A 27,899-nucleotide genomic window follows, 5' to 3' on the forward strand; every position below is an offset into this window, starting at 1 on the left:
ACAAAACTACTACCAGCAACTATATGCCAACAAATTAAACAATCTAGAAGAAACGGACGCATTCCTGCACACTTATAAACAGGACTGAAAATAGGAAGAAATAGACAATCTGAACAGACCAGTAACCAGCAAGGAAATTTAAGCAGTAATCAAAAACCTCCCAAAAAACAAGAGTCCAGGGCCAGATGGCTTGCCAGGGGAATTCTACTAAACATTTATTTATTTATTATTATTATTTTTTAAATGACCTTTTTTTAAAAGTTTTATTTATTTATTTGACAGAGAGAGAGAGAGAGAGCACAAGCAGGGGGGAGCAGCAGAGGGAGAGGGAGAAGCAGGTTCCCTGCTGAGCAGGGAGCCCGATGTGGGGCTCAATCCCAGGACCCTGGGATTATGACCTGAGCTGAAGGCAGACACTTAACAACTGAGCCACCCAGGTGCCCCTCTACCAAACATTTAAAGAAGAAATAATACCTATTCTACTGAAGCTGTTTCAAAAAATAGAAATAGTAGGGGGTGCCTGGGTGGCTTCCAAACTTCCAAACTCGTTCAATGAGGCCTTGATCCCAAAACCAGACAAAGACCCCATGAAAAAGGAGAATTACAGACCAATGTCCCTGATGAACATGGATGCCAGAATATTCCTAGCCAATAGGATCCAACAGTACATTTTTAAAAGGATTATTCATCATGACCGGGTGGGATTTATTCCTGGAATGCAAGGGTGGTTCATCTTTCAGAAATCAGTGTGATAGAGCACATTAATAAAAGAAAAGACAAAAACCACATGATCCTTTCAATTGATGCAGAAAAAGCACTTGATAAAATACAGCATCCTCTCCTGATTAAATCTCTTCAAACTATAGGCTATAGAGGAACATACCTCAATACCATAAAAGCCATCTATGAAAAGCCCACAGCGAATATCATTCTCAATGGGGAAAAACTGAGAGCTTTTCCCCTAAGGTCAGGAACACGACAAGGATGCCTATTCTCATCATTACTGTTCAACGTAGTACTAGAAGTCCTAGCCTCAGCAATCAGACAACAAAAAGAAATAAGACATTCAAATTGGCAAAGAAATCAACTTACCTCTCAAGTTGAAACAGTTAACTTGAATTAAGTTGAGATAGTCGCCTCCAGCCTTCTAGAGTTTGAGTGTGATACATACACATAAACTTGATTTTTCAAACATTGCTAAAAATAATCTTTGATGAGAAATCTGCAGCTAACTTTTGAGTCATATTTGATGCAATTATCACCTATTTGATAGATGTGAGATACTTGCTGTCATAATTTTCAATTTGTGGCCAGATTTAGTACACCTATAGTAAAAAGGGAAATTAACCTGATGTAGAAGTTTAATGTCAGTTATTAGAGATGGGTAGAAGATTACCATGTTGAAAGATTGCAAATTATTCTCCATGTCCAGTATGAAACTTTTGTCATTAGTTTTTTTGTTTTCATTATTTAAAAGTTATAAACTTTTCAAACATTTGCTTTAAAGATTTTTTTTTTTAATGTAATCTCTACCCCCAATTTGGGGCTTGAACTCATGACTCCAGTATCAATGCTATACTGACTGAGCCAGCCAGCCTCCCCTCAAACATTTGCTTTAGATTGTTAATCCCAGCTGAACTGCCACTAAATGGTCATTTTGAGTTTTCTTTTAAAGCAAAGTTAGAATACTTTCTAGAGATACCATTTACTTAGTTACCTTGGATAAGGCACTTGTGTTTTTTTTTAAGATTTATTTTTTTATTTATTTGAGAGAGAATAAGGGAGAAAGAGAGCAAGCTAGCCAGTGGGGGAAGGGGCAGAGGGAGAGAATCTCAAGCAGACTCCCCACTGAGCATGGAGCCTGACATGGGGCTCAGTCTCTTGACCCAAAAGATCACAACCTGATCCAAAACCAGGAGTCAGACACTCAACTAACTGAGCCATCCAGGTGCCCCGACACTTAAATTTTCTGACCTTTGATTTCCCCATTTGTAAAATTGGCACCATGGTAATAAAAGGTGATTGTATAATAATTGATTTTTCTTCATTTTATCTTAGCAACTTCCTTGTGAAGTAGATTAGTTATTATTTTTTACATTCATGGGAAAGATAAATTACTTGCCCAAGTAAGTGGCAGTTGTTAGGATTTAACACCAAGTCCTGTGATTCTGTGTCCATTGCTATTGCCAGTATTTCATTTTAAACATGTTACAGGTTTTTTGATTTTTTTTTCCCCTGGGTTTCAGTAGCACATAGAATACTAGTTTGTAGTATTTAACGTGGGTTCATAATGAAAAGCTTATTCTCTTATTTTCAGAAAACCTGTGGTAGGTTAGTACATACTACCACTTATCCCATGCTTTTATCTAAAGTTCATATTGATTGTAGATTTTTACATTAAAAAAAAGTGGTCATGTAAAAGGATTAAAGCGTAAGCAGTGGAAGAGAACAACAATAATATAGCAGTTAACTTAGTGAACTGCTAATTTGGCTCTGGTCTGTCTTCCTCAGTGGTTTTCTTTGCTTGTAGGTACTTTGGAAAGCTCACCACAGCAGTAACAAGTTCTCTCAGCTATGTTTGATTTTGTTTGTGGCATGGTCTGTCCATTTCAGAAATAGATGAATTGACAGTGAGTGCTCTTTGTACTTCAGTTATCAAATCATTTTCCTAGTCATTGGGTTGCAGATGTCTCCTTATCAGGAGGTTTAAGGTAACCTCTTAAAAATGCTGCTCTGATTCTGAATTGCTGCATGTTGTGGTAAAGATAAGTTTTTAAAAGTATAGCTATAAACCATACTAGTAAATACTTCTATAAATTTCTTTTTAATACTTTGAGTTACCCTGCCATATATATATTCAAAATATGATATTGTTCTGCCATTTTTTGACAGACCCCATATCCCTCTGGACAGAATGCAGGTCCAACCACGTTGGTATACCCTCAAGCCCCTCAGACAATGAATTCACAACCTCAAACCCGTTCTCCGGTAAGTACGCAGAAGCTTGTTCTAGATAATGTTCTCCATTTAAGTTTGTGTTTTTAGGAGCTTGGGTTCCTTTGGCTAAAATTTTTACTTGTTTTTGGAAACTTGTTCCAAGGACAATTTATTTTATTATGATTTATTATTATTATTATTATTGATTAGCACTGCATTTTCAGACTTCTAATATAGGAATAATTTAAATTTATTGAGAGAAAGAAGAAATGGAGCTTTTTATCTTCTTTTACTTTTCTGTGGCATGATTTTTTTTTTAAATCTGGTTGCATTCAGGTTCATTTCAACTCTTAATTTGTTGTACTGTTCACAATTCCGGAGGAGAGTAAAGCACAGTGATTTTAAAAGTAAATTAAATTTCATTAATTAGACTCTCAAATTTCAGTGGTTTGGGAAGTAAATTTCTGAATTGGTGTCACTAGATCAGTTCTAATCATTTGACAGTTTGGACATATGCATGACATACACCAATGGTGTATTCATTTTTCAGATGTTAAATAAATTGTCATATAAATTAAAATGCTATCATCCTCTTTGCTCATCCTTTACATGGATTGCAATAAATATTGCAAAGACTGAGAATTTACTCAAGGTTCATCCTTCTGCTTCACAAAAGTATACAGTTGCTTCAGCTGTCCATTCCTTAGAACGTCGTTTCCTGCCCTGCATGACTAGTTTTTGCCAGAAGGTGCTTCTGTAACATCTCACATTGTATCTCACATTCCTACTTGTATCTCAGCTCTGTGTTTTCCTCAGTATAGGTATCTTTGTTTGGTTCCCTACCCCTGCTTTTTTGCCTGTAGTATAGGGGTATTTCATTGCATTAGCTCCTGTTCATTTGGTTTTATGCATGAACTGAGAAATGTTGAAATGTATGAAAGATTGCTCAAAGAACTAGAGATCATAGACTGCACCAAAATGTAATCTCTTTCTTACCCTCTTCCTGTCTTCCTTTTCCCTATTGCCCTCTTCTCCAGTACCTGTTCTTAGATCCTGGTTCTCCCCAGGGGGTGGAAGAACCTTTCTAAAGAGGTGGGACTTTGGTCCTAGTTGCCTGTATGCTTGTCTTTTTTTTTTCCTGAAATGATCAACAAGATGTCTGATGCAAGTTGTGTTCTGAGAGTGGTTTGGGGATGTGGATACTTGACTACTTGGAGTGGGCCTGAGATCTCACCAGATTAATTTAGATAGGCCCTGCTTCTAGTCATTAAACATGGGACATTATGGTAAGCTCTTATTACAAAGAATTCTATGGCCCTCTTCACCCCCATCCCCCTTTTATAATTATTGAAAGAAAAGAAATTTACATGGTTAGAACTGGCGCAAAACCTGACTGAAGAGCTGCATCTCTAAACCAGTTTTTTTGACAGCCCAGCAGAACAGTGCCAATACATTGCACAGACAACTGGAAGAGGAGGAAGGTTTTGGAACAGACTCCCGTTTACAGGTCCTTGGCTGGAAGAGGCTGGATAAAATACTGCATTGTAAGCAATATAACAAACTGTACTTCTTGCAGGCAGTGGTGCCTCTGGCACTCATTATTTTTGACCACATCCATTTATTGGCTGATGAACAGAAATGCTTTGATTGCTTCTTCTCTGAAAGTCTAACCTAGCATGGCAGTTTCTGCCAGGCATACTGGGGAAAAGAATAACAAATTGGGTGGGTCTTCTTGATTGGGAATTAGACAGGAGTAATTTGGGGTTTAGATTTTTCTTTATTTTAAACTCGAAGAGGGATATCCCTTTCAGATAAATTTGATTTTAAAAGATAAATTTCAAGGCTTCTTTTTCCCTCTTTCCATTTTATAATTGAATATCAAAGAGGAAATTGTCTGTAGTTGTCAGCCATTTTTCTGTGGTCATAAACTCTTCAGATACTATCCTCTATGCAATTTTTGCCATCTGCTCTGCTAGTGACCATTATCACCCCCATTACTAAAAACCACACACATAACATTCCATTACATATCCCAAAACAAGTGCAAGACTAGCAAACCCTAGACTACTCTTGCTTGTTGTTTTGGGTCCAGTTTTCTTTATTTCATTTGTGTTGGTGCTGGGAGGGTGAAGTTGGGATATGAAATTTGACAGGATTGCATTTTCTTTCTACATCCCAAGTTGCCATAGTCTAGTCTCATCCATCCCACAGCTATCCCAACTGGTGAGGAGAGGTAAGCTGTTGCACTAAGGAAGGGACCCTTCCCATGGCTTTGTAGAGCAGCTAAAGCTTACTCCATTCTATTTCTGCATTAATGGGCCATTGGCAATTGCACAGTTTAGGCCATTCTGTTCTTCCCTGGACAGCTGCCTTTGCAATCCAAGTGCCTTCAAGTGGCCCCCTCCCTCTTTCAGGTTATCTTTGTGTCCATATTTCTATTTGATGTATAGTATCTTAGTTAAATTCATATTATTGAAAATCTTGTTTAAAAGGAAAAAGGTACTGATTAGCTACCTATCTGTTCATTTTCTGGTTATGCTGGAACTCTTTAAACAATAGTTTATTTTTAAATAGCCTCCAAAATAAAATACCTCTTAAATGCCTAATTGAAAGAGGGGGAACTGTTTGGCTTTTGCAGTAACCTGTATCCACTGGTTATATTTTGTGGTGCTAAGTGCCAAAGATACATCAGTGTTATGTTGTCCCTGCCCTGTTGCCAACTGTGCCCAGAAGAGTGAGTGAGTGGGTGGGTGGGTGGCATTAACATTGGGTCCAAGTTCACAGAAGGCTGCTTTCCTTAATATCTACAGTCCTCACCATCTTAAAGACCCCTTAAAAAAAAAAAGAAAAGAAAGAAATGAAAGTTTCTATTTTTAATATGAGCCAGCAGCGACTACAGTTTGTTCTGTTGCTTACAGTTACCCATAGGATTAAGACTATTGTCATTCCAAGTGGAAAGCTCAATAGCCAATGGTGACTAGTGCAAAATAGACTAGGGTACTTTCCCACTAACTTGTGTTTTGTTTTGTTTTGTTTAAGTATATTTGTAATTTTATAAGGTACTCCTCTTGCTCATAGAAAGTTCTCTTTTGACTGGAATCTTCCAAATATATGAAGTTGCAACTTTTATTTTAGAGCCTTAGAAATGGGACCTTTCTGTGGAACAGTGATAAGACAGGTACTGCTGTACTCAGGTTAATTTTTTAACATGGCCCTTCTCTCCCATTTTCTTCAAAAGTGTCATGAAGAAACATCTCACTTCCACTCCCTACTTTCATACCACGTGGGTGGTATTGCCTATTCTTGAAACTTGATGTCCATAGTAGAGGTAGGATCTGTTTTCTTTTCATAATTGGAAAACTGAAAATAGAAGACCGCAGTTTCTGTGACGAGAAAACGTTCTGCAAGAAGTAAAGCTGCCCTTATCATCATTTTGAAAAACTCTTATAGTAGTTAGCAAATATAATGGCTGACCTAACACACTATAATCACACAGGTCATCAAGAGCTCATTAATTTATACTGAATAACTTTGAATTGTGTTTAAGACACATTTCATTACTTGAAAAATAGGTGATGTTTTAGCTTCTAAGGTGACTTCTTAATCTTCTTAGGTGAATTCTTAATAAAGCGGTCTTCAACCATCTGCTACATTGTGATGTGCTCCACTGCAATTTTTTGAAAATTATTTATATGAAATAACGGCAGTTGGGGAAATAATTCCACATCTCTTGCACGTAACTTAAATTCTGAGTATGAGGGATTGTTTCTTCGTTAATCCTCAGTCCGATTCACTGGCAGTGATGAGTTGATGGAAGGAAGGCTCTCTAGGAAATAACTGAAGATGTATTTTAGTTTCTTAAGTGTATTACATTAAAGCCTTGTGTGGTTTGCGTTCAAAACCGCTTTGGAAATATTTTCTTCTCACTATTAAAGAGGGTGGTTAAATTTTGATAGTTAATGTATTAGTAGCCAGTACATGACACTGAGTCCCGAATAGTTTTCTCTGTCCTTTTTAGTGAAGTCATATTGGAAGTCCAGTTAATGCTTTGGTGCAGAATTAGTTGATCTTAGAAGTTTAGTATTTAAAATTTTATTGGTGGAAAAGCTTTTTCTTTCATTGTACGCTAGGGAAAATAAGAGTTGGGAGTGTGTATTATCTGCTTTCAAGCACTCTATTGGGCTAAGGAGTTATATTTTCTTTTGCTATTATTCTCAATATCAGATAGCAGTAGATGCATATGGACAGTGTTGTGCTGTTGTGTATAAAAATTGAGAGATTTGATTTCTTTCACTCTTTTTTCTTCTTGAGCTTATAATAGTACCACTTTGATTAATCATGTTAGAAAGTGATGTTCTTTACCAGCTATTTGCTTTGGTATGCCTGATATTAAACTTCACCAGTTAATTGTATTTAAATATATATGTGGTTATTTATATATTTAAATACATATTTATATATTATAAATATGTTTGTGTATTTATAGATATATAAATGAAATTTTATTCTTTAAGAAATAAAGGAAGATACTGAAATTTCCATTTCATGTGTGAAATACCCCATTAAACCTAAGTAAATTTGAAATCAGTCCTGTTAACATTCTTTATTTCCTGTTGGACATTTTAATTACCTCCTGGCTATTTCTTGTAATATAAAAGCTTTTCTCATTTCCTCCAGCTATATCAATAGCATAAGCACCCTTGAGTTTTTCATGTTTGTCTTAATATAATCACTTAGTATTTCAAACTTTCTTTTGCTTTATTTTAGGGGTTTTTTTTGTTTTTTTTTAATATTCCTATCAGAGAGGTACCCTTACGTGCCTAACAGCTTAGCTGTTTCTCTCCCAGCTGATAAATGGCAAACTATAGCTGGTAGTGGTGTTAACCTGTTGAATCTTAGTACCTGTCTGTCACTGTCCTGCAGCAAAGCTTTGACTGTTTGTGTTTTTTTTTTTTTTTTCTTGTGGGTTTTTTTCTTTTGGCATATTGTGTGACATTTTGGTTTTTGTTGTGGTGTTTCTGACTCTTTGTGCCTTTCCTTTTGTGTTTGTTTTCCCTCCTTTTCTCAGTTTGCAGCGGGGCCTCGACCTGCCCATCACCAGGTACTGTACCCTTGCCCCTTCACTATCACCCTTAACTAATAGGTGGGGGCTTTAGTAGCTGCTGACCCTTAGAATGCTGCCATTCCAGGGAACCACCCAACCTGTACTCTTCAAGAGTAGCTGCAGTCTCCTGTGATTCTGTTCTTTTTGTCCTTCACTAATTTCACAGCATTTTGTTATTAACAAACCCATTCCCTTCTGTTAATGGCACAATTTAAAAATAATAGAGTGGTTTTTTTCCCCCAAAAAATAATTGCTCTGAATTTAAGGAACCCTGAAAAATTGTAGATATAGTAAGCCCTCACAGATTTTGTGGATATCTGTATTGTTTAAATTTGACTGGAACAGGCAACATTCTAAGGGTTTTCTGTTAACATTCTGATGTAACTTGTATTGATGTGTATAAAATAGCATTAATATTTCTAAAACCATTTAATTTCAGTTACTAACTTAGATCTAATATCAAATTAACAGTAATACATATTCATTTGCTTTATAGAATTATTCTCAGGATACATAGAAAATAAATACCTTATTTAATTTTAATATATGTAGCCTATTGGTTCTTTTTAAATGAAGTAATTGTATAAATTAAAATTTAAAATGTATATGCTGACACTAATTTATTTAGCAGGAATATACTAGAGGAGGTGGTTTGGGAGAAAGTCCTTGCAGGGTTTTTCCCTCCAAATAACTTCTTACAGAGTGTCCTGAACATTTTCTCCTGCTGCAATAGAAAGGGCCTAGGTCTTTCAGATCTGGGTTCATATTACCAGCTTTACTGTGTAACCAGCTCGGTTAAACATCTTTTTCTGAGCCTCAGTCCCCTCATATGTAAAATTGGGATAAATACCCTATATTCTATGTTAGGGATAAGATTCTTTAGGCATCTGACACAAAGTAAGCAGCAATAAGTGGTAGCTATTTTTTATATTATTATGCAATCTAGTATGGTTTGATAAAATTAGAGAAATGTTACCCATTGTTTACCTGTGTTAATCATAGTTAGAATTCTTATTACTGAGTAAATGGACATGGTGTAATTGCAGGATTTCATTGTCTACCGGTGATTTAATATAAGGCTCTATTTCTTAAAATAAAGTCTTTTCAATTTAGATGATGTAAAAACCAAGCAAATTCTGAGGTGCTAAGGACACTTTGTAGGAGAACTCAGATGTGGTTGTATGAAGTGGATGGCGATTCTTTGGATTAGATGAAGAAATAAAATTCAGATATTTTTTAGTATCAACAGATAGTGTTGTTAAAGAGCTTGCAGTTTGGTGTCAACTAGACCTAGGTTTGACTCTTATTAACCGAGTGGTTTTGGGCAAGTTATTCACTGGTCTCAACCTCAGTTTTCTCATCTGTAAAATGGGTGCAGTATTAGTAGCCATCTTAGGACTGATATGAAGAGTAAATGAGATAATAGAAGGAAAATGATCAGCAGTATTTAGCATATACTACAAATTTATGCGGCAAGATTACCAATAATTAAAAAGATAAACCCTTAGGTAAAAAGATTGATTATAAATTTTATAAAATATTTAGTCAAGGGTCGTAGAGGCAAGGCTTAAATTTTAGTCAGGGATCAAGACAGAGAGATAACTCCTAACAGAGAAACATTGGGAGATCTCTGCTCCAGAAGCAGAGTAGAAAGAAAAACGATTTCTGTGGTCCTTCATAGAAGGCTAAGTGTTTCTATAATTTCTATTCAATCGCAATGGTCCTCAAATAGGGATGTTGTATTTAAGCCTTTATAAATAGTCTTCTTTGGAAAAATTTGTTTTCTGAACTTTCTTCTCTTTGTCTTTTAATTCCAAAAACCAAGGAAACCTTAAAGGAGTCTTTGTGAGAAAAGGTTGATTTCATTTCTGAAATCATTTTCATGTGTAATATGACTCAAGAAAGTATTGGCAGATTGGTCCTTTATTTAGCTATAGGATGATGCTTGTGAAATTAAAAAAATTGAACTCCATATATCTATATACTTATTATTTATTCATTAGCAAGGAAAATAATTCCTTTTTACACTGGTTCTTGAAGATAGATTCTTGAGCTGCATCATAAATCCAGAGCATTACTTTTGAATACAAAAACTTCAGGTAGCTGGCTGCTTTTTACTCTGGCATTCCTCCTTTCTAAATAGCAGTTAAAATTTTTTCATTACACCAGAGAGAATTAAGTGAGTAAGGAAATATATAACTTTGGTTGAGGCAGCAGCAGGAATTAGTTCCCGTGGAGAACTAGAAGAGGGAGGGTGTGGGGTTGAAGTGGCACTGCTGAGCAGAGCTAGCTGAAACAGTGGTGTGGCATAGAGCAGATTGTTAGGAAGAGTTTGCTCTGCTGTATCCATGGATGTACAGGCCAGTTTGGTTTGTTTCACTGTGGAATAGGTATTGGCATTTTGGGTGGGATAACCAGTTATGGAAAACTTCCCTGTAAATTGTAGTTCATTTAGCAACCTTAGGGCTCTAAATGCCAGTAGAATTCCCCCAGTGACAATTAAAAAACAAAACAAAACAAAAAACACCTTCATGTATTTCCAAATAACCCCCATGGAGATGATACTATTTCCCATTTGAGAGTTACTGGTTGAAGTTTGTATTTAAAATTATCATCTCCTAAAGTTTAAAGTCATGTAGAGGGGCTCCTTGGGTGGCTTAGTTGGTTAAGTGTCCGACTTGTGATTTTTGGCTCAGGTCATGATCTCAGGGTCGTGAGACCGAGCCCCATGTCATGCTCCGCAGTGGGCATGGAGCCTACTTGAGATTCTCTCCCTCTCCCTGTGCTCCTCCCCACACATCCCCCCTCTCTGTGTGTATGTGTTGAAAGAAAGAAAGAAGAAGGAAAGAAAGAAAGAAAGTCAGGTAGAGGTTCATAGAGAAGGAGATGGCTCATAAGAGAAAACAGTACATAGAGACTTGTATAATGAGAGTAAACAGTAAAAAACATTGTTATACAGAGAATACATTTTTAAAGGGGAAAACATCTATGTCCTAGGTTATTTTTGGTTTGTTGTGAATTGAAGGCACAAATGGTTTTTTCATTTATAGTTGTTTTCTTTGGCCAGAAAGAATTAAATCAAGGGTTAGAATTAGCTTTGATTAGTTAGACTTAGTGAATAGATTTCTCATTTCTCCTTTATTGAATTGTTCATCAGTGGCTACCTTTCTGATCACATATCCTTCCATGCTTTGATCTTTTTTTTTTTTTACACAATAATTTGATGCTGGATGACGTTTCCTATGATTGTTATTTCTAAAGTCCAACAATAAATACATAAGTTTTTGTGAATGCTTAGTAACAATTGGTTCTATAAACATTACGAAGGAAAAGATATTATTTAGGTAAACTAATTGGAGGTAATTGCTTGTGAAATGAAAACACGGTTGTCCAGTTTAGTAATCTAGAACCTATGTATATATTTTTTCTTCTTTGTAAAAGGAAGTAAACTGAATTGAAACAAATAAGATTCTGCATAATAATATTTTTAGTTTAATAGGACCAAGAAACTTACAGAATGTATTTCTTGGAACTACTTTTATTTAGAGTATCTTTATGTGTGGCCAGCCAGAGCCCTTATTGAGTCCCTCAAGTCAGGGATACCGTGGTCCAGTTAGAATTATGTCAGCCATGTCTTCTTCCAGTACCATTAGTTTTTGGCTTTTACAGGGATTCTTTAGATTAATTAATTAGGATGTTATATTTTTTTGCATTTTGTAACCTGAAGAGAGCTTTAGATTAGACTAACAGTTTTCTTCAAAGGTAAAAGAAGTACTAAGTAATTTTATATGCAAACACTCGTGGCTTTAGAAATATGTCAACTATTTTTACTCTGATAACAGTTTGAAAATCCCAAGGTAATTAGAAACTGAAAGAACAGAACGTACACTCATAAGTAAAGCAAGTCACTTGGTATAATGTAGATTCTGGCTTGTGTTATTAATTTCATGTTTAGCAGTTGAAATTCGTGTAGTTGTGGTTTAAAGTTACCTGTGTTCCTGTCCTTATTTTACTTTTGGGTTTCACAACAGAGATCAAGTGTTGGTTAAATACTATGGCTGAGTAGTCTTTGCATTTTGAGAAAGACCAAGGAATTGGTATTTAAAAGTGTTCCTAGAACAAAAACATTTTTCAGTGTGTTGATACATGATTTTAATTACCATAATATTCAGAAATGTTGAATAGTATGCCATATTCAAAGCAATCGGATTTAGTGTAAACAAATAAAAGCTTGATAAAGTTAACAGTATCTCGCATCAAGGAAATACGTTACCTACTGGCAAGCAGCATTGAAACTGTGCATGTTTTCCTGTTGTAGTTTTGTTCTTTTTGCTAAAAGATTAAAAGAAAATAGCTGGCTCATGTTGATTTTTTGTTGTTGTTGTTATGAACCTTAAAGGATTTCTGTATTCAAACTTGTGTTGTTACATTTGAAGTCTTGGTTTCTGGTAGAGAAATATTTGTATTGCTCTAGGCAGTTTCTTAGATTTGGAAAGTAAAATAAATGAAGGCTTAGGGCTTGCCTCTGGGGCCAGTTCTGGCATATCAGAGTCTAATGGATATTACTTGGAAATAAGATCAAGCATTTATGCAGTCTTATGACCAGTCCTCTTAGATTTTTCAGAGCTTAATGTAAGTCAGTCTTGGGCAGTTTTATCTAGTGCCTTATTCACCAAAGAGTTGTACGGTTATGGCAGAGATAGTAAAGAAAATACAGGTTGGGAGTTGGCATAACTTTGAGCCTCAGATTTCTTATCTGAGAAATGGATAAAATATGCTCATAAATAATAAAATATTGAAGTGTTACAACAACAGCACCTATTTCCTAAGGGTGTTGTGAGGATCAGAGTACCTGCCTGTCACAGTCCCTGGCACATAATAAATTCTTGGTAAATGTCAATTTCCTTTAACAGTGACACAGCCTATCTCCCCCCGCCCCCCCGCCCCAACCTATTTTTACCTACGAGCAAAGTATTCTACAAGGATGCTCATTTTTGAGTCTATGTCATGATCAGAGAGAACACTTTCTGTTCCTGAACAGAATCCTTAGGATTTTTTTCTTCCATCTGACCTAATCCTCCATGACACTACTGTCTAATAGAAGTTTCTGTGGTGGTGGTGAAAATGTTCTGTGTCTGCGTTGTTCACTAGAGTAGCTGCTAGCCACATGTGGCTGTGGAGCACTTGAAATGTGCAGTGCAACTGAATAACTGAATTTTTAATTTTAATTTAAGTAATCAAATATGGCAAGTGGCTATTGTATTGGACGACTCAGCTCTAGGGCTTACATCTTCTAATTCTTAATGAAACATAAATTATGTGATATTGGCCACATGCAGGGAAAGTACAGAAAGAATTTAGAATGTAATAACCTTCTTATAAATTGGTGTAAGTCAGCAGAATATCTGGTTGATACTTGAATGAATATCCCATTATGTGGACTCTTCACTGCTTGTTCCCTTATAACTTGTGAGATAATTATAGCACTGTTATTTTTCTCAAGAGTACTTTAGAATTTTTGAAGATATTAACCTAAAAAATTCATAATTGCAAATCTTACTGTTCCTCCAGTAGGCTGAACTATATATTGCAGAAAGCTAGGGATTTCAGAAGCATATTTTGATGTGGTTTTTATTACTTTGCAAATTAGTAAGTATTGTGTCGTTTTTTTTTTTCCACATAGGAAGAACTGATGTGATTGAACATGATTTTTCTAGTTGCTGAAAATGAATAGGTAGTTTTTATTTTTATTTTTATTTATTTATTTATTTTTAAAGATTTTATTTATTTATTTGACAGAGAGAATGAGAGAGAGAGCACATGAGAGGGGGGAGGGTCAGAGGGAGAAGCAGACTCCCTGACGAGCAGGGAGCCCGATGCGGGACTCGATCCAGGGACTCCAGGATCATGACCTGAGCCGAAGGCAGTCGCTTAACCAACTGAGCCACCCAGGCGCCCGAATAGGTAGTTTTTAGAGAATGTTGAATTATTATGTAGTTTTTTTAGAGATATCCTTGTATTTTGATGATTTTAGAAAGAGTGAATTCATGAGAAGTGATAGAATTACCAACATACTCAAAAAGCATTTATTACTAATGTTATTGGCCAGGAAACTTTAGGTAGTGGTATAATTATCACATTTTTAGAAGGATTTTCCAAGAGGTAACGTTTTCCTTCCAGCTTCTAGAACATTACAGTGAAAGTCAACTATCATGAGTACTCTAAATTCAGCCTCTGTTTTAAATGTATCCTAGCCCTTTGGAAAAGCTGCACAAAGTACCACCTCACATGAGGGCTGATTCTTCCCCTTGCCATTCTCCTAGCATACTAGTGGACCATTGAAAGATAAAAGACTTAAAACAGATTGAAATCAAGTTTGGAGATGATCATGTTGTACACAATTCCTCCCTTCTCTGCCTAGCCTTTTTCAGCATTTTCATCAGTGACTTGGATTAATGACATGCCTGTCAAATTTGCTGGTGGTTATGTGGTTTTGACATTGTATTATACATTTGGAATCCAGAAGTATCTGTACAGTCTGTAATGATGGATTGAAATTAGCCAGATACATTTTCAAAGGAACAACATACATGATTCCCTATCTGAACTTCATTACACAACCCTAAGAATACATACAAAAGTGAAGAGCGTGACTTGTTGCCGGTTATATATAAAGAAGACTTAGGGATTTTATAAGATTGTAACTCAGTACCAATCAGTAGTAAAATGTGGTTGACAAAAGAGCTCCTGTTATTCTTGGTTTTGTTAATGGAAATATAATCAGCCAGAGTAAGAGAGAGATGTTGCTCTTTGATTTAGCAACAGATAAATTTATTGAGTGAGGCCAGGTACATTCTGGGCAGATATCACCTGGATATTTGTGTTTGGTTCTCTATTCAGTGAGACTTTGAACTGTGGGACCATATTGAGAGACAGCTAAAGAGGGAATTTAATATCTTGGTTGGAGGGACAGGGCATGGAGGGTAGTAATTGGCTTTGAACAAAAAATAGACATTGGTGTGAAAGTTGGCAGTGATGGCTGTCTTCACATAACTTAGAGATTTGTCACTTCTGTAGAAGAAGGATTTGACTTTGATGTGCTTTTAGGAATATTTGTTGGACTAGAGGGAAGATGATACAGAGAGAAAAATTTGGAACCAGTAGAAGGAAAGTCAGAACTCCATTTAATAATGAAATGGAGCTGTGTCTTCAGTTGCTCAAGTGTCGTAACCTGAAGGGCATGTCAAATAAGAGATTTAAACTTTAGGTATGTGGTTAGATTAAATGGCTTGTACTGTCCTTCCATCCAGTATCCAGGAGAGTATGATCAGTGGAGAGGAAAAGAGATTCAGAAGCATTGCAAGCAGTTTGGGAAGGCCCATTCACATTCACAGGTTCTTTTTAATAACCTGTGGTTTGCTGCCGTGCCCACCCACGGATTTTTAATTTCCTGCACCACTGTTAAATCTAATTCTAAATTTACAATTGAATGGTTAGGAGAGAGTACAAAAAAGAGAATCCATCTCTTTTTATTTCTTTGCCTTTCCAGCCATTACATCTTTTCTAGTTCTATAGATAGTAGAATCTCATGTGTAGGGGGAGGAGGGAGGGAGAATGAGGGAGGGAAGAAACTTCTTAAGGGTGAAAAATAAGCTCCAGATAGCCTGTCCTTGTAAAAATCTTGTGCAGTGAGTTTGAGTAAAAGATCTGTTAACTGTTGAACCAATAATGTAAAAGCATATGAACAGGTGTCAGTTACTTTAAGGGAGATACAGAATTAGAGTCTTGTAGGTAGAAGAAATTTATTTTCCTGAATAATAAGCATGAATTTTGTGAAGTAATTGATGGAACATTTTTCTTACCAGGAATGTTATGACTGAGGGATATGCCACCCATTAGTGTAGTTGGATAAAGGTCTCACCACATTCCTTCAGCCTTAGAAAAAATTTCTTTTTACTATCAACAATTGTTTGAAAATACGAAGTAGAGTGTGTAACAGTTAAAGTTATACACCTAAACCTGACTGTGTTTAAATTACAGGTGGGAGACCTTTAGGAAGTTACTTTATTTCCCTGTTCCTCAATTTCCCAGTATATCTAATGGGGATGTTAATAATCCTACCTGTCTTCGGGCTTTGTTGTAAGAATAATTTAATATATATGTAAAATAATTACATATATAGCTAGTAAGTACTATATAAATCTTCAGTGTTACTTAATGTGCATATATGAATACACTTTTCTACATTGTTTCAATGCTAAAGTCTTTGTATATAAAAATATTGCATGTCCACATAATCATAAATGATGTGTTTTCCTGGGTTCAGCTTATGTTAATATTAGCAGTATCATCAGAAACACTTGTTTGTTTCTCTTTTAAAACCACTGAAGAAAACAGGCTTCTGAATCCTCCTTGAATCTGTATTCTCAGCTATTGTAAACGGGGGTTAAAAACCCCCGCAGAGGACTTGGAAACCAGTGTCAGGAGAAGGACTCACATACAGTAAACTGTTAGAATTGTGGGGAAACTTTGCCCATATCTGCTTTTCTTGCTCTGCACAAGTTAGTAACACCGTGTGTCTCTTCAGGCAGTAAATGCTCTTACAAAATTTGATGATAATACAACCACAGTGGATCATCACCTGTTGTGTGTGATACTCTCCTTGTCTTGGCTGCCCTCTAGAGTTGGTGGAAAAAGTTATCTTACAGGAATAAGATTTCTTCCGCTGCATCTAACATGGAGTAATGCTCAGTAAGTTGAGCGGATGAATGACTATCCTCTCTTTGAGGCCTGTGACAGTTTTGTGGCTACTGACATATTAACCAAGTCAGAAAAATGCTTCAGTTCATTCATGTAGTGTTTTTACAGCTCACATACATTGATGAATAATAGATTTATCTGCTGTGTAATTCAGAGAAGTGTAGTGTAGGATGGCAAGTTTACTATTACTAGTTCAGTGTTCTTGGTTGCAGCCAACAGAATTCTTGTGTCTGTCAACAAGATTGTCAGTGGAGATAAACGTGAGACTGTTGTTGTCGGTATGGCCCAGCCCAGGTTCCTGTTAGCAACTTTGCTTCTTGTACTTTCTTTTCATCTCCATCAGCCTACTCTCTCTGGCCTTCCACATCTGGTTCCCCCATCCACTCCATTCTCCTACTGTACTGTCTATTGCTTTTCTGTGACTTAATCTTTTTAAGGCTTTCTTTGTCCTGGGTTATGAAGGCCGAATGGGGATGAGCCTTGGACATTGGATCCTAATTCTTGCAATTCAGCACAAGATAAAAAGTTATTTCTTCTACTATCTGTGGGTAACTTGATGCTTAAGGATAAGACAAGACCTGAGTGGGCCCAAAGGTCAAAGCTCACCCTTGCTTTATTTGGACCAATCACAATCAATATTCATGTCTGGAATTGTGAGACAACTCAAGAGATTTTGGAGCTAGGCCATATTTTAAGACTAGTTTTATGTTTCCCCATTTTAAAGCTTTAAGTGGCCTCTTACATGCCGTGTTAGTTGAGAAGAGCAGATGTCTGTCCTGAAGGGTCTAATATATTTTGAAAAGCTTAGTTATTTCTTAGGACGCTTGCAAACTTTAAAATAATGAATGGCACTTTTATTTTTAACTTTTCTCCATTAAAGATGGAGAGTGGATCATAGAGAAGCTAAATAATGCCAAGTCACATAATGGGTGTCTGTAGAGCCAAGAACAGGAATCAGGAATCAGTCCCATCTGTACTTGAAAGCAGACATATCCTTTCAAGCTGTTACAACTTGTGGCTACGATTAGAATATTTTTGCCACTGGATTTATTTATATTCAATTAAGTGTGATTCAGTTCTTCAATTCCATGTGTCCTTGAATTCTCAAGTGGAGAATTGTCATTCTGATTTTCTAATCTTCCTTCTTCTCCTATTATTAATAGAGAGATATTTTTGTTGAGCTGCATGCTATGTCCTACCCCTTCCTACTGATCTATAAGCTTTTCCATTGGCTTTCTTTCTGTTTCCTGCTGCTTTCTTGCTTCATAATTGAAGGGAGGATTCAGACCCATCCAGGTAACAACTACTGGTTCTGCATGGCCTCTTTATTACTCTATTCCCTTATTATTATTACAATGAGATTGATTGTTTGCTGATGAATATATATGCATTTACAGTGGGAATTTATTACTGGTATATTGTTTCAAGGCTTTTAAGCCTGCAGTGAGAGCCATAAATAACCACAGGTACTGGCTGCCATTTGATAAATTTTGAGTTCTGCTCCTTCCAGACCATTCTTAAGTCTGTCTAGATTTTCCACTTTTACTGCAAACTATTCAATATAGCAAAATTGGGTTCATTTTAATAGGGGGTTGCCACTTTTTAGAAAAGGAAGGCCATTCCCATCATGTGACAATCAGCATGTGACAACTCTACTGGTAGTTTTAATTTAACTTGACTGATAGACTGAGATAAAAATCTTTATGTCTAGAAATATTTTATAAATTACTTGAATGGTAGTTTTTTAAGGGACTGCTTTTAATTTTTAATATAAGTACTTTTATACAGTAAAACAACTTTTAGAGAGACAGAAGCGACCCCTTTTGTTAGATTTTATCATTAATAATTATAGTATATAATTTTTCATTTAAAATAGCTGAGGCTTCACTTTAAAAGTGAGACTGCCCTACTGTTTTCCTATGTGTGACAGCACTGATCAAAACTTGACTTAGTGTGTCTAGTGTAGAATATTTTTAGTGATCCCAGCCACATGCAGTTTGGCCTCTTTTCATGTATATTGTATTTCCAATTCAGTTGGTAACATTTTTATTAGTGGAAAAAAGGAGAAAGCTCAAGATAGTAAAATTTACATATTCCCCTTTGTAAAAAAATAAATATTTTTTTCTCCCCTCCTCAGTTTTTTCAGAGGCCTCAGATACAGCCTCCTAGAGCTACCATCCCGAACAGCAGTCCTTCCATTCGTCCTGGTGCACAGACACCCACTGCAGTGTATCAGGCCAATCAGCACATCATGATGGTTAACCATCTGCCCATGCCGTACCCAGTGCCCCAGGGTCCTCAGTACTGTATCCCACAGGTAAAGTATCTTTCAGGTCTCTGTCATCCAGCAGTAGAGTGGGATTTAACCCAAATTCTCATCAAAGGAAGCAGGGAGGGTGGGTGATGGCATTGGTTTTTAGTGATACGTGAACTTTTCTGTTGGTTATAAGTCTACCATTTTATCATTTTCCATAATATTGTAAGGAGCTATTTCTACATCTCTTTAAGTTTTTCTAAGATGTTAGAGAAATTATTTTTATCTTCTAACTTTCACCCCATCCCTTCCCCATATCCATCTGCTTTAAAACAGACTCAGTAATTATGCTGTTCCTGTGATAACATTCAATTTCATTAAAAGCTACTAGCCTGAAATAATTTTATACTGAGCTGATATCTGTCTGTGCACTGATTTGCTGTATGGTTTTTACCTAATGCACATCTTTCTCTTCGTCCTCATTGCATCTTGATGGCAAGCAAGCGTTTTTGAAAAGTATTTAACCAAGTTTTCACCTTGTTTCAGTAATTCTCTCTCTCTCTCTCACACACACACAACTTTATGTTTTTTAATAGTAAGCTATCTTCATATTATTTATAAATATCTTTAATTTCTCTTTTCTAGTACCGTCATAGTGGCCCTCCTTATGTTGGGCCCCCACAACAGTATCCAGTTCAACCACCAGGGCCAGGGCCTTTTTATCCTGGACCAGGACCTGGGGACTTCCCCAATGCTTATGGTAAGTATGAAATAATTGAGCAATTTCTGCTAAAACTGATTGCTAATCAGTTTAGGCAGTGAGGTTTAGTGTTGTAAAGAATTTTTAAATGAAATGTTGCAAACAGTTCTGAATGGAAAGCTTTTTAGAGAGTGGTTTACAAGAAAAGAGTATTACAGAAGTATTTAGTTAATGACACCATCTGAAAGAGCTGGTAATTCTGTTGCAAAGAACCCATGTCTCAAGGTTCTGAATCTGCAACCAACTCATCATTACCTGGATTTTTATTGGATTTTTGCTGATGGAATAAATATACAGTTGACTATTGAATATCACAGGTTTGAACTGCATGGGTCCACTTACACACAGATTTTTTTTTTTAATAAATACAGTATGGTACTGTAAATGTATTTTCTCTTATGATTTCCTTAACATTTTCGTTTCTCTAGCTTACTCTTTTGTAAGAATACACGTAGTACATGCAACATACGAAATATCTGTTAATCAGCTGTTTATTTTATTGGTAAGGCTTCCAGTCAGCAGGAGGCTATTAGATGAGATTTTGGGGCTTCAAAACTTATACATGGATTCTGAACTGCATGCAGGTGAGCAGAGGGTGCCCCTGACCCGTGTGTTGTTTAAGGGTCAGTTATAACTTATCTCCCTTCCATGATTTTTTTTCTCCAAGCACTTATCACCATTTACCAAAATGTTTGTTAATGTTTCCCTACTAGAATGTACTACCACAAAGGCAAAGAATTTGATTCTTTTGTTCGCTGCTGTATCCCTAGCACCTAAAACAGTGACTAGGTATTGGGGTGGGATGACTGAGTATAACTGACTACCTCTGTGATTCATTTTCTGCAAAATTGTGATAAGATCTGTGTCCATAGGAAGGTTATGAGGATTAGTGAAATGAAAATGCCTCGAAAAATCACAAATATTTTTAATGTAGAGAAATAAGTGCCATGTTTGTACTTCGTGAACCAGTACTAAGCTAGAGAGTAATGAAAATGACTTACTCACTAAATTTCTACCACATATTATACTTGCTTTATTACATAGAAAGTGAATTCTAAGGGATAAAATCAGCAAATACTAGAAAAATTAAGCTTTAGGATTCAGTAAGCATTGATCTTTTTTGCTACCAGTAAGGACATATTAAAATTTTAACTTGTTCTTTTAAGATATAGTAATCTAGTATAGATAAACAGGTATCCACTAACCAAGTTCCTAACATTGGGATTTAGTGTCTCAATTAAAAACCTTTACATCAGAATTAATTGGTATTAGAATATCCCAAGAACATTTCCCTTAGGTTTTGAGGTGAAATAGGCCAAAGAACCACTACTTTTAGAAAAGGGAAAACCTTTCTCTTACCTTGGTTACTATTGCTTGTGAAACTGCCAGTTACAAAATGATACACTTCATAATGTCATTAAATGTCGCAAGTATGTATATATGAAACATGGCTTTACTGAAGTTGTATTTTACTAGGAAATATTTGATATTTTTAAAACAACACTTGATACATATATGTGTTTTAAAGTACGGTTAATACATGTGCATCACCCAGCTTTGACATAGAATGTTGCTAATACTGTTAAAGTGTCCCTTGAACTTAGTTTGAACTTGGGGTTTTCATACCACCTTAGTGCCTTTGTATTTGTACTTATTCTATAAATTTAAATCCAATTAAAATTATTTTTCCATTTTAAGAAAGATTTTATTTATTTATTTATTCATTTTATTTATTTGAGAGAGAGAGCACGCAGGGGGAGGAGCCGAGGGAGAGGGACAAGCAGATTCTCCTCTGAGGGCAGAGCCCGACACAGGGCTCGATCCCAGGACACTGAGATCATGACCTGAGCCAAAATCAAGAGTCAGATGCTTAACTGACTGAGCCATCCAGGTGCCCCCAATTAAAATTATTTTTAAGTGTAAAATTGGCAGTTGATATTATCAAGAATTTATTGAGTAGAAAAACTATAAGGTGAGACTGGCTGTCCGAGTAAACATGCTAAAATCTCCAGACTTTTCTCTTTGAATCCCATGTTGTAATGGGAATGCAGTTGTATCTTCTAATTCGCAAAATCATTTTGAAAGGTGTCTCACTGAATTCTAGCCTGTTTATTTACACATTATATAAATAACTTTTTGATGCAAAATGTTGTCATTAAAATTCTATTATAAATCTGTGCCAGCCCTCTTTATTGCTCTTAATACTACTGCAGTATATATAGAAACAATATAGATGAGTTTACTGGTAGGGAAATATTTTGCTGATTTGGATATACAATATTATAACATATTTGGCTTTATTTATTTCTATTACATATAGACTGTATTTGTTTATTTTCACAAAAAGCAGGATATTGAGGGGCAGTTGTATCTCAAATATTGTTGATATCTGTTCCCTTTGTTAGATATTCTTTCTTCCCTGGGAAATTCTTATGCAGATCGCAAATCCATCAAGTAAGCAGTTTGTCTTATAGATTAAAACAGTTCACCTAGTTAATTTAAGATGAGAAAAACAATCTTAAAATAATTTTTCATTATGAAAGTAACCAAGTTAGTGAGAAAAATACAAATAATAATAGAATATATAAAGTTGAAGTAGCCAGTTTTTTTCCCTTTCTCCACTCCCTAAAGAAACAATAATTTAACAGATTAATACATGCTTTTTCATTTATATTTAAACAGTTTTTAATACATATGGCCACATACTATTTATAATGTTCTAAAACTTTCTGGTATTTTTCCCCCCATCTCACAATATATTCATGGACATCTTTCCATTTCATTACCTATAGAATTTCAAGCTATATAGTATTCCATTTTAGGGATGAATCATAATGTATAATCCAGGCTTAGATTATTTTCATTATTTGGGCAGATATTTTAGTTTTAAGGCTTATCACTAGTTAATATGCTTTTATCAGACTTAAAAGTTCTGATCCAGTAGTTCCCATCAATTATAGGTCCTTCTGCTGTACCACCTTGGGACAGCTATTCTGGCCTTACGGTCTAGAAGACATAAACATACCCCCTTCCTATTTTCTTGTTTTGGAATCTCTTCTTCTCTTACCCTTCCACTCCCAGTTTTTCATTTCCCTCTGATCCTGGTCCCCCACTTTTCTCCTTCCTCTTCTTCCTAATCTTGGGTTCAGGTTAAAAGCAAGTATAAGGAATGGAATCCTAGTTCTCTGTTCTGAAGCACAGCAGTCCTGTCTTCTAGGGCAGAGGGCCTTCCTCTGGCTGAACTGGTAAGGAACGAATCCTAGTCTTGTTCTTTCCTGCCCTGCTGGTGGAGGTGGTGAGTTGGACAGTCTCGTTTGCCCAAGTCTTAGTTCTTTTTCCTTAGCTTACATTTCACTCTAGGGTAATAATATTTTACTCCTCTATTCAGTTTAAATCTTGAACAGTGATTCCCAAAGAGTATTTTTGCCCTTACTGAAGTTCAGTAAACAAGATCATAAAATTCTGTTTATACATGATAATTCTTGGAGTGTTTCTATAGTGTTGAGGAAAAATAACTAATGAGTAGTGTTTGATCAGTGTCACTTTTCAGTTTTTCTCTCATCAGTGTTTCTTAAATATTTTGATGCCTGTTATATCAGAAAAATACCTCATGAAGGTGATGGCCCAAGGTGTAAAAATTTGGGTTTGGGAGCAAAGAGGTGTGGTTAGCAGTGACAGTGATACTGGGATCAAGTCCCCAATTGGGTTCCTTGCTCAGTGGGGAGCCTGCTTCTCCCTCTGCCTGCCACTCCCCCTGCTTGTGCTCTCTCTCTTTCTCTCTCTCTGACAAATAAAATCTTAAAAAAAAAAGTCCTGTTCTCCTTTGCTTCAGACTATACTTTCCCCTTTTCTCACTGTATCATTTTCTTCTTCCCTCTTTCATTTTCTTTTCCACTCTTTTCCTGAGCTCTGTGGGGGCTGGGACACCTTTTTTAGCTCCTAAGAGCTGAGGGATTCATTCATTGTTCCCCATGGTGTGTGGAAGTGGGAAAGTCTGGCGTCCGAAATTGAATTTGATTGTGTGTTCATGGAGTGTTAATACTGTGATTGTTGGGGTGCAGTTAGTTAAGCAACCAACTCTTTGTTTCGGCTCAGATCATGATTTTGGGGTCCTGGAATTGAGCCTTGTGTTGGGCTCTGTGCTCAACTTGGAGTCTGCTTGAGGTTCTCTCTACCTGTCCCTCTGTCCCTCCTGCTCATGCTCTCTTTCTCTAAAATAAATAAATAAATCTTTAAAAAAAAGTACTGTGATTGTGGATGTGGTTGTATACTGACATTATTATTCTGGGATATTATGGGATGAACTGATTTTTATGTACGACCTGCATACTTAACCATATCTTTTTATTTGTTTCTATGGGAAAATTCAGTTTTGATAGGTTTTTGGAAGACCTGCAATGTATAAGACAGTGTACTAGGTATTTTGTAGGATGTAGATGTTGAGATACTCTCCTTGCCTTTCAGGATCTTACAGTGCATTGGTTTGATATTTGTGTTTGGGGTTTTACCATTGCGAACAAATCTAAATGTTGACTAGACCACTGGTTCCCAGATTTTTCAATATCTTAGTGAAATAAAATTTTTAAAAAGTAAAGTAAAATAAAGGAAGAAACATACAGAACTATTACCTTTTTAATTTTGCCACAAAGGCTTTCAAAGAAAACTGTTACTTAATGTCAGTAGCATTTCATATAGGAAGGCTGTTTGAACAATGAAGGAACAAGACAGAAATAATTCCAAAATAGTAACAGACCTTTCCAAAATGTCAAATTAGCAAGCCTATAGTTGTGGCTCTGTGTGTGGTTAGTATAGTAATGTGGTTAATATTGTGTAAATTTTGCCATATGTCATTGACACATTTTGTATTGACTGGAGTTTGGAGAACCACTAATCAAGAACAAGGATCAGGGGAAGAAAGGGTCAGCCCTTTTTCTATAAAGGGCAATATTGTAGGTTTTGCAGGCCATATGGTCTCTGTTGCAACTATTCAGCTCTGCCATTTTAGTGAAAAGGCAGCAGTAGGTAACAGATAAAATACTGTATGTAGGTGTATTCCAATAAAACTTTATTTATAAAATTGCACTGGATTTAGCCTATTGGCTTTAGGTGACATACCTCTAATCTAGATAAACCTGTTACATTCCATGCATAAGAGGTCGGGGACATTAAGTAACATACCTAATTAGTAAATGGTATGCAAAAGTTATTCACATTTTTAATAGAATAAAATAAATGTCTTTAAATGTCTCTGACATTATAAGAAGTTGAATTAGTATTCTATAAAAGATAATCGTTATTTGGTAAGGTAGAGGGCCCACTCTGCTGGGGTCCACAGTTGACTTGATATTTTACTAATTGTGTTTAACCCCATTATTGAGATATCCTATGCTTCCAGGTTTATTCAGCTGGTATTTATTGCATGTGTACTTTCTGCAGTCTCTACCCCAGTCGTGTTGACTCAAAAATGTTTCATTAGAACAATCTAATTTTTTTCACCTTTTGGATCTTTGTCACTTAGTTTAAAAAATATGGCAAAGTGAGCAGACTGTATTGCCTGTCTAGCAGCATTTGAAACCAATTTTAGGGGATTGTTTTCTGAGTTTTAGAACTAGTGACATTCTAGGGTAGCGTAGAATTGCTTATTTAAGCTTGACTTTGAGAATACTGTATGCACTACCAGCAGCATGGCTAATAAGGTGTTTTTCTCTTTTTACATTGAATTAATTGAAATCCTAGCCAAGCCCCCTGTTCAGATCCTCTCCAAATTTGATTGAGACCTGCAGAATTCTGGTACCTTGAAATGTGGTACTGCTTCCAAGAAATTACCACTTAAAAGACTATTATGATGGTGGGGATGGTTTGATGTTGATGATGACAGTGATAATAGAGCCAACATTATTTGTGTACTAACATACCAAGGATTTTACCTGTATTAACTACCTATACCTTCATGTTTTTCCTTCTTGTTATCATGACTCAACCATCACTGTTTCTACCAAAGGCCAATCTTCTTCTTGGGTACTGGATCCCATCATGTATACATTTAAGGCTATTACTCTAGCTGTTCTCTTCTCTCTTTCTGGCATTATCATTTTCTTTCTCTCTGCTGGATTAGTCCCTTCGGCATACAGGTATATACTGTTTTATTCCCATCTTAAGACAAACAAACAAACAAACAAACAAACAAACCCAACCACTTTTCTTCATTTCCATCTCATTCACTATTGAACCCACCCTAATCAGGATGCACTTTCCCACCCCTCCACCCATATAACTTTTGTAGGGGTCACCTGTGCATTCTACTTTGCTGAATCTTGGTTGACTCTCAGCGCCATTTTACGTAGTTATGCATGCTCCCCATTCCTAAACCATTCTCTTTACTTCAGCCACTGCCTTGATTTTCTTTTTCATGTCCTTTGCTAGGTTTTCTTCATACTTGTAATGTCTGAACAACATAGAGTGCCCCAGAATTTTGTCCTCGGGTTCATTCTCTATTTGTACTAATTTCTTCAGTTACCCAGTCTCATGGCTTAAATGTTGTCCATACTATACTAATTCCAGAATGGACACCTATTCTCTGACTCTGGAACTTGTGTCTCTTCCTGCCTACTTGCTGCTATCTGCTTTTGAAGGTCTAGTAAGAATCTCAAACTTTACATGTCCAAAATTGAATTCTTGATTTTTATGCTCTAAACTCTACTCTTCCTCTAGTTTTCCTCATCTCAGTAGGTAAATAAATAGCACAGTAAATAGCATTTTCATTCTTCCACTTACTGCAACAAAAAGCCTTAAGAGTTTTCCTTGACACTTCTTTCTCTCATAGTCACATCCACTCTATCAGCAAATCTGTAGGTTCTACTTAATGTATCCAGTATCTGACCCTTCCTCATCACCTCTTCTCTTAGTACTCTGGCTTAATAGTAATTATATTAATAGTCATAGTTTTAAAGTTAAGAAAGTATTCATTGAGAGTACAAGGGGTGGGCGGAAGAAGGTAATTTTGGCATACCTTTAGCATAGTCAAAGGTATGAACAATGTTGGAGAGATTGATGTACTCAAGGGATAGTAGGAGGTATAGGTTGTTGCTAGAGCAAAAGTACGGAGCTAGAGAATGGTACATAAGGTAGTTAAAACCCTGGAACCTGGACTCTTAGTATCAGACTTCATTTTTCAGCTGCTTGTTCTCAGCCTTTTTTCTGCTCCAATAGTATGATATTGGCTAAGCCTTAAGGGTGGTTCCCTATGACAGTGGTTCTCTGAAAGTAGGGAGAAGAATCAGACCACTCCCCCTCCACAAGATGATCATATATATTTTCCTTCCTCTGACCAAACCCCCACACAAAACATATTCACACAAACCCTTGCTTGAGAATCACATCGCAGGGAAAGGGCAGGCCCCCGGAATAGATTTTTTTAAAGGCAGTACTATAGTATGATTAGTTTTTTTGAAAAGTGCCTCTGGTGGCAATCTGCAGGAGTTGGTTATTTAGTTGTTTTCATATTGGATGCTGACAAAAAGATAGGTGTTTTGAGTTTTGGGGAATCACTCCTTGAGCACTTCAGTAAATATAGGGAAGCTATTGGATAGAGATGATTAAGTGGAATGTTTTTGTTATTTATTTTTTTAACTGATTGTCCGGAGACACAGTGCCATTAGTAGTCTTATAATGGTTGACAAAATAACTGAATGCTTCTTTTCATTGTTTTTTCTAATTCTTTAGGAACGCCTTTTTACCCAAGTCAGCCAGTGTATCAGTCAGCACCAATCATAGTGCCTACGCAGCAGCAGCCCCCTCCAGCCAAGAGAGAGAAAAAAACAGTAAGAGATATTTATTAATTTGTCTTATTTTAAAATCGAATATCCAGTCCCTTGTCAAATAAGTTTACCCACAGCTGTAATCATTCTTCTGAGTTCACAAATGATTGCCATTTTTTATTCTTCACTTACATCCTTACCACTAGACCTAGACAATTTGTATGCACATATAAGTAGAAGTTACAAGAACCATTTATTTGCTTAATATCATTTTTCAGCATGCACGGAGCTAGTTATGCTAGATGACAACATGCCTTCTTTAGAACT

General features: G+C 36.2%; 1 protein-coding gene across 21 annotated transcripts in view; it reads left to right on the top strand.

Moving 5' to 3' along the window:
- Window positions 1-27,899, top strand: part of EIF4G3 (eukaryotic translation initiation factor 4 gamma 3) — a 338,664-nt gene that overhangs the window by 172,372 nt on the left and 138,393 nt on the right. For 9 of the 21 annotated variants that reach the window (XM_064589818.1, XM_064589816.1, XM_064589800.1 and 6 more), the window contains 6 exons: window positions 2,893-2,988; window positions 4,368-4,481; window positions 8,006-8,038; window positions 18,939-19,118; window positions 19,701-19,815; window positions 27,538-27,635. In XM_064589818.1, coding sequence (XP_064445888.1) covers window positions 2,893-2,988; window positions 4,368-4,481; window positions 8,006-8,038; window positions 18,939-19,118; window positions 19,701-19,815; window positions 27,538-27,635 — 636 coding nt within the window. The remainder of the gene's footprint in view (window positions 1-2,892; window positions 2,989-4,367; window positions 4,482-8,005; window positions 8,039-18,938; window positions 19,119-19,700; window positions 19,816-27,537; window positions 27,636-27,899) is intronic. The other 12 variants (XM_064589812.1, XM_064589807.1, XM_064589809.1 and 9 more) reach the window with 6 other exon arrangements.

Source organism: Mirounga angustirostris, unplaced genomic scaffold (genome assembly GCF_029215605.1).
Source record: "Mirounga angustirostris isolate CCGP_5_RB_7025 unplaced genomic scaffold, mMirAng1.0.hap1 SCAF_4, whole genome shotgun sequence".
Classification (NCBI taxonomy): Eukaryota; Metazoa; Chordata; class Mammalia; order Carnivora; family Phocidae; genus Mirounga; species Mirounga angustirostris.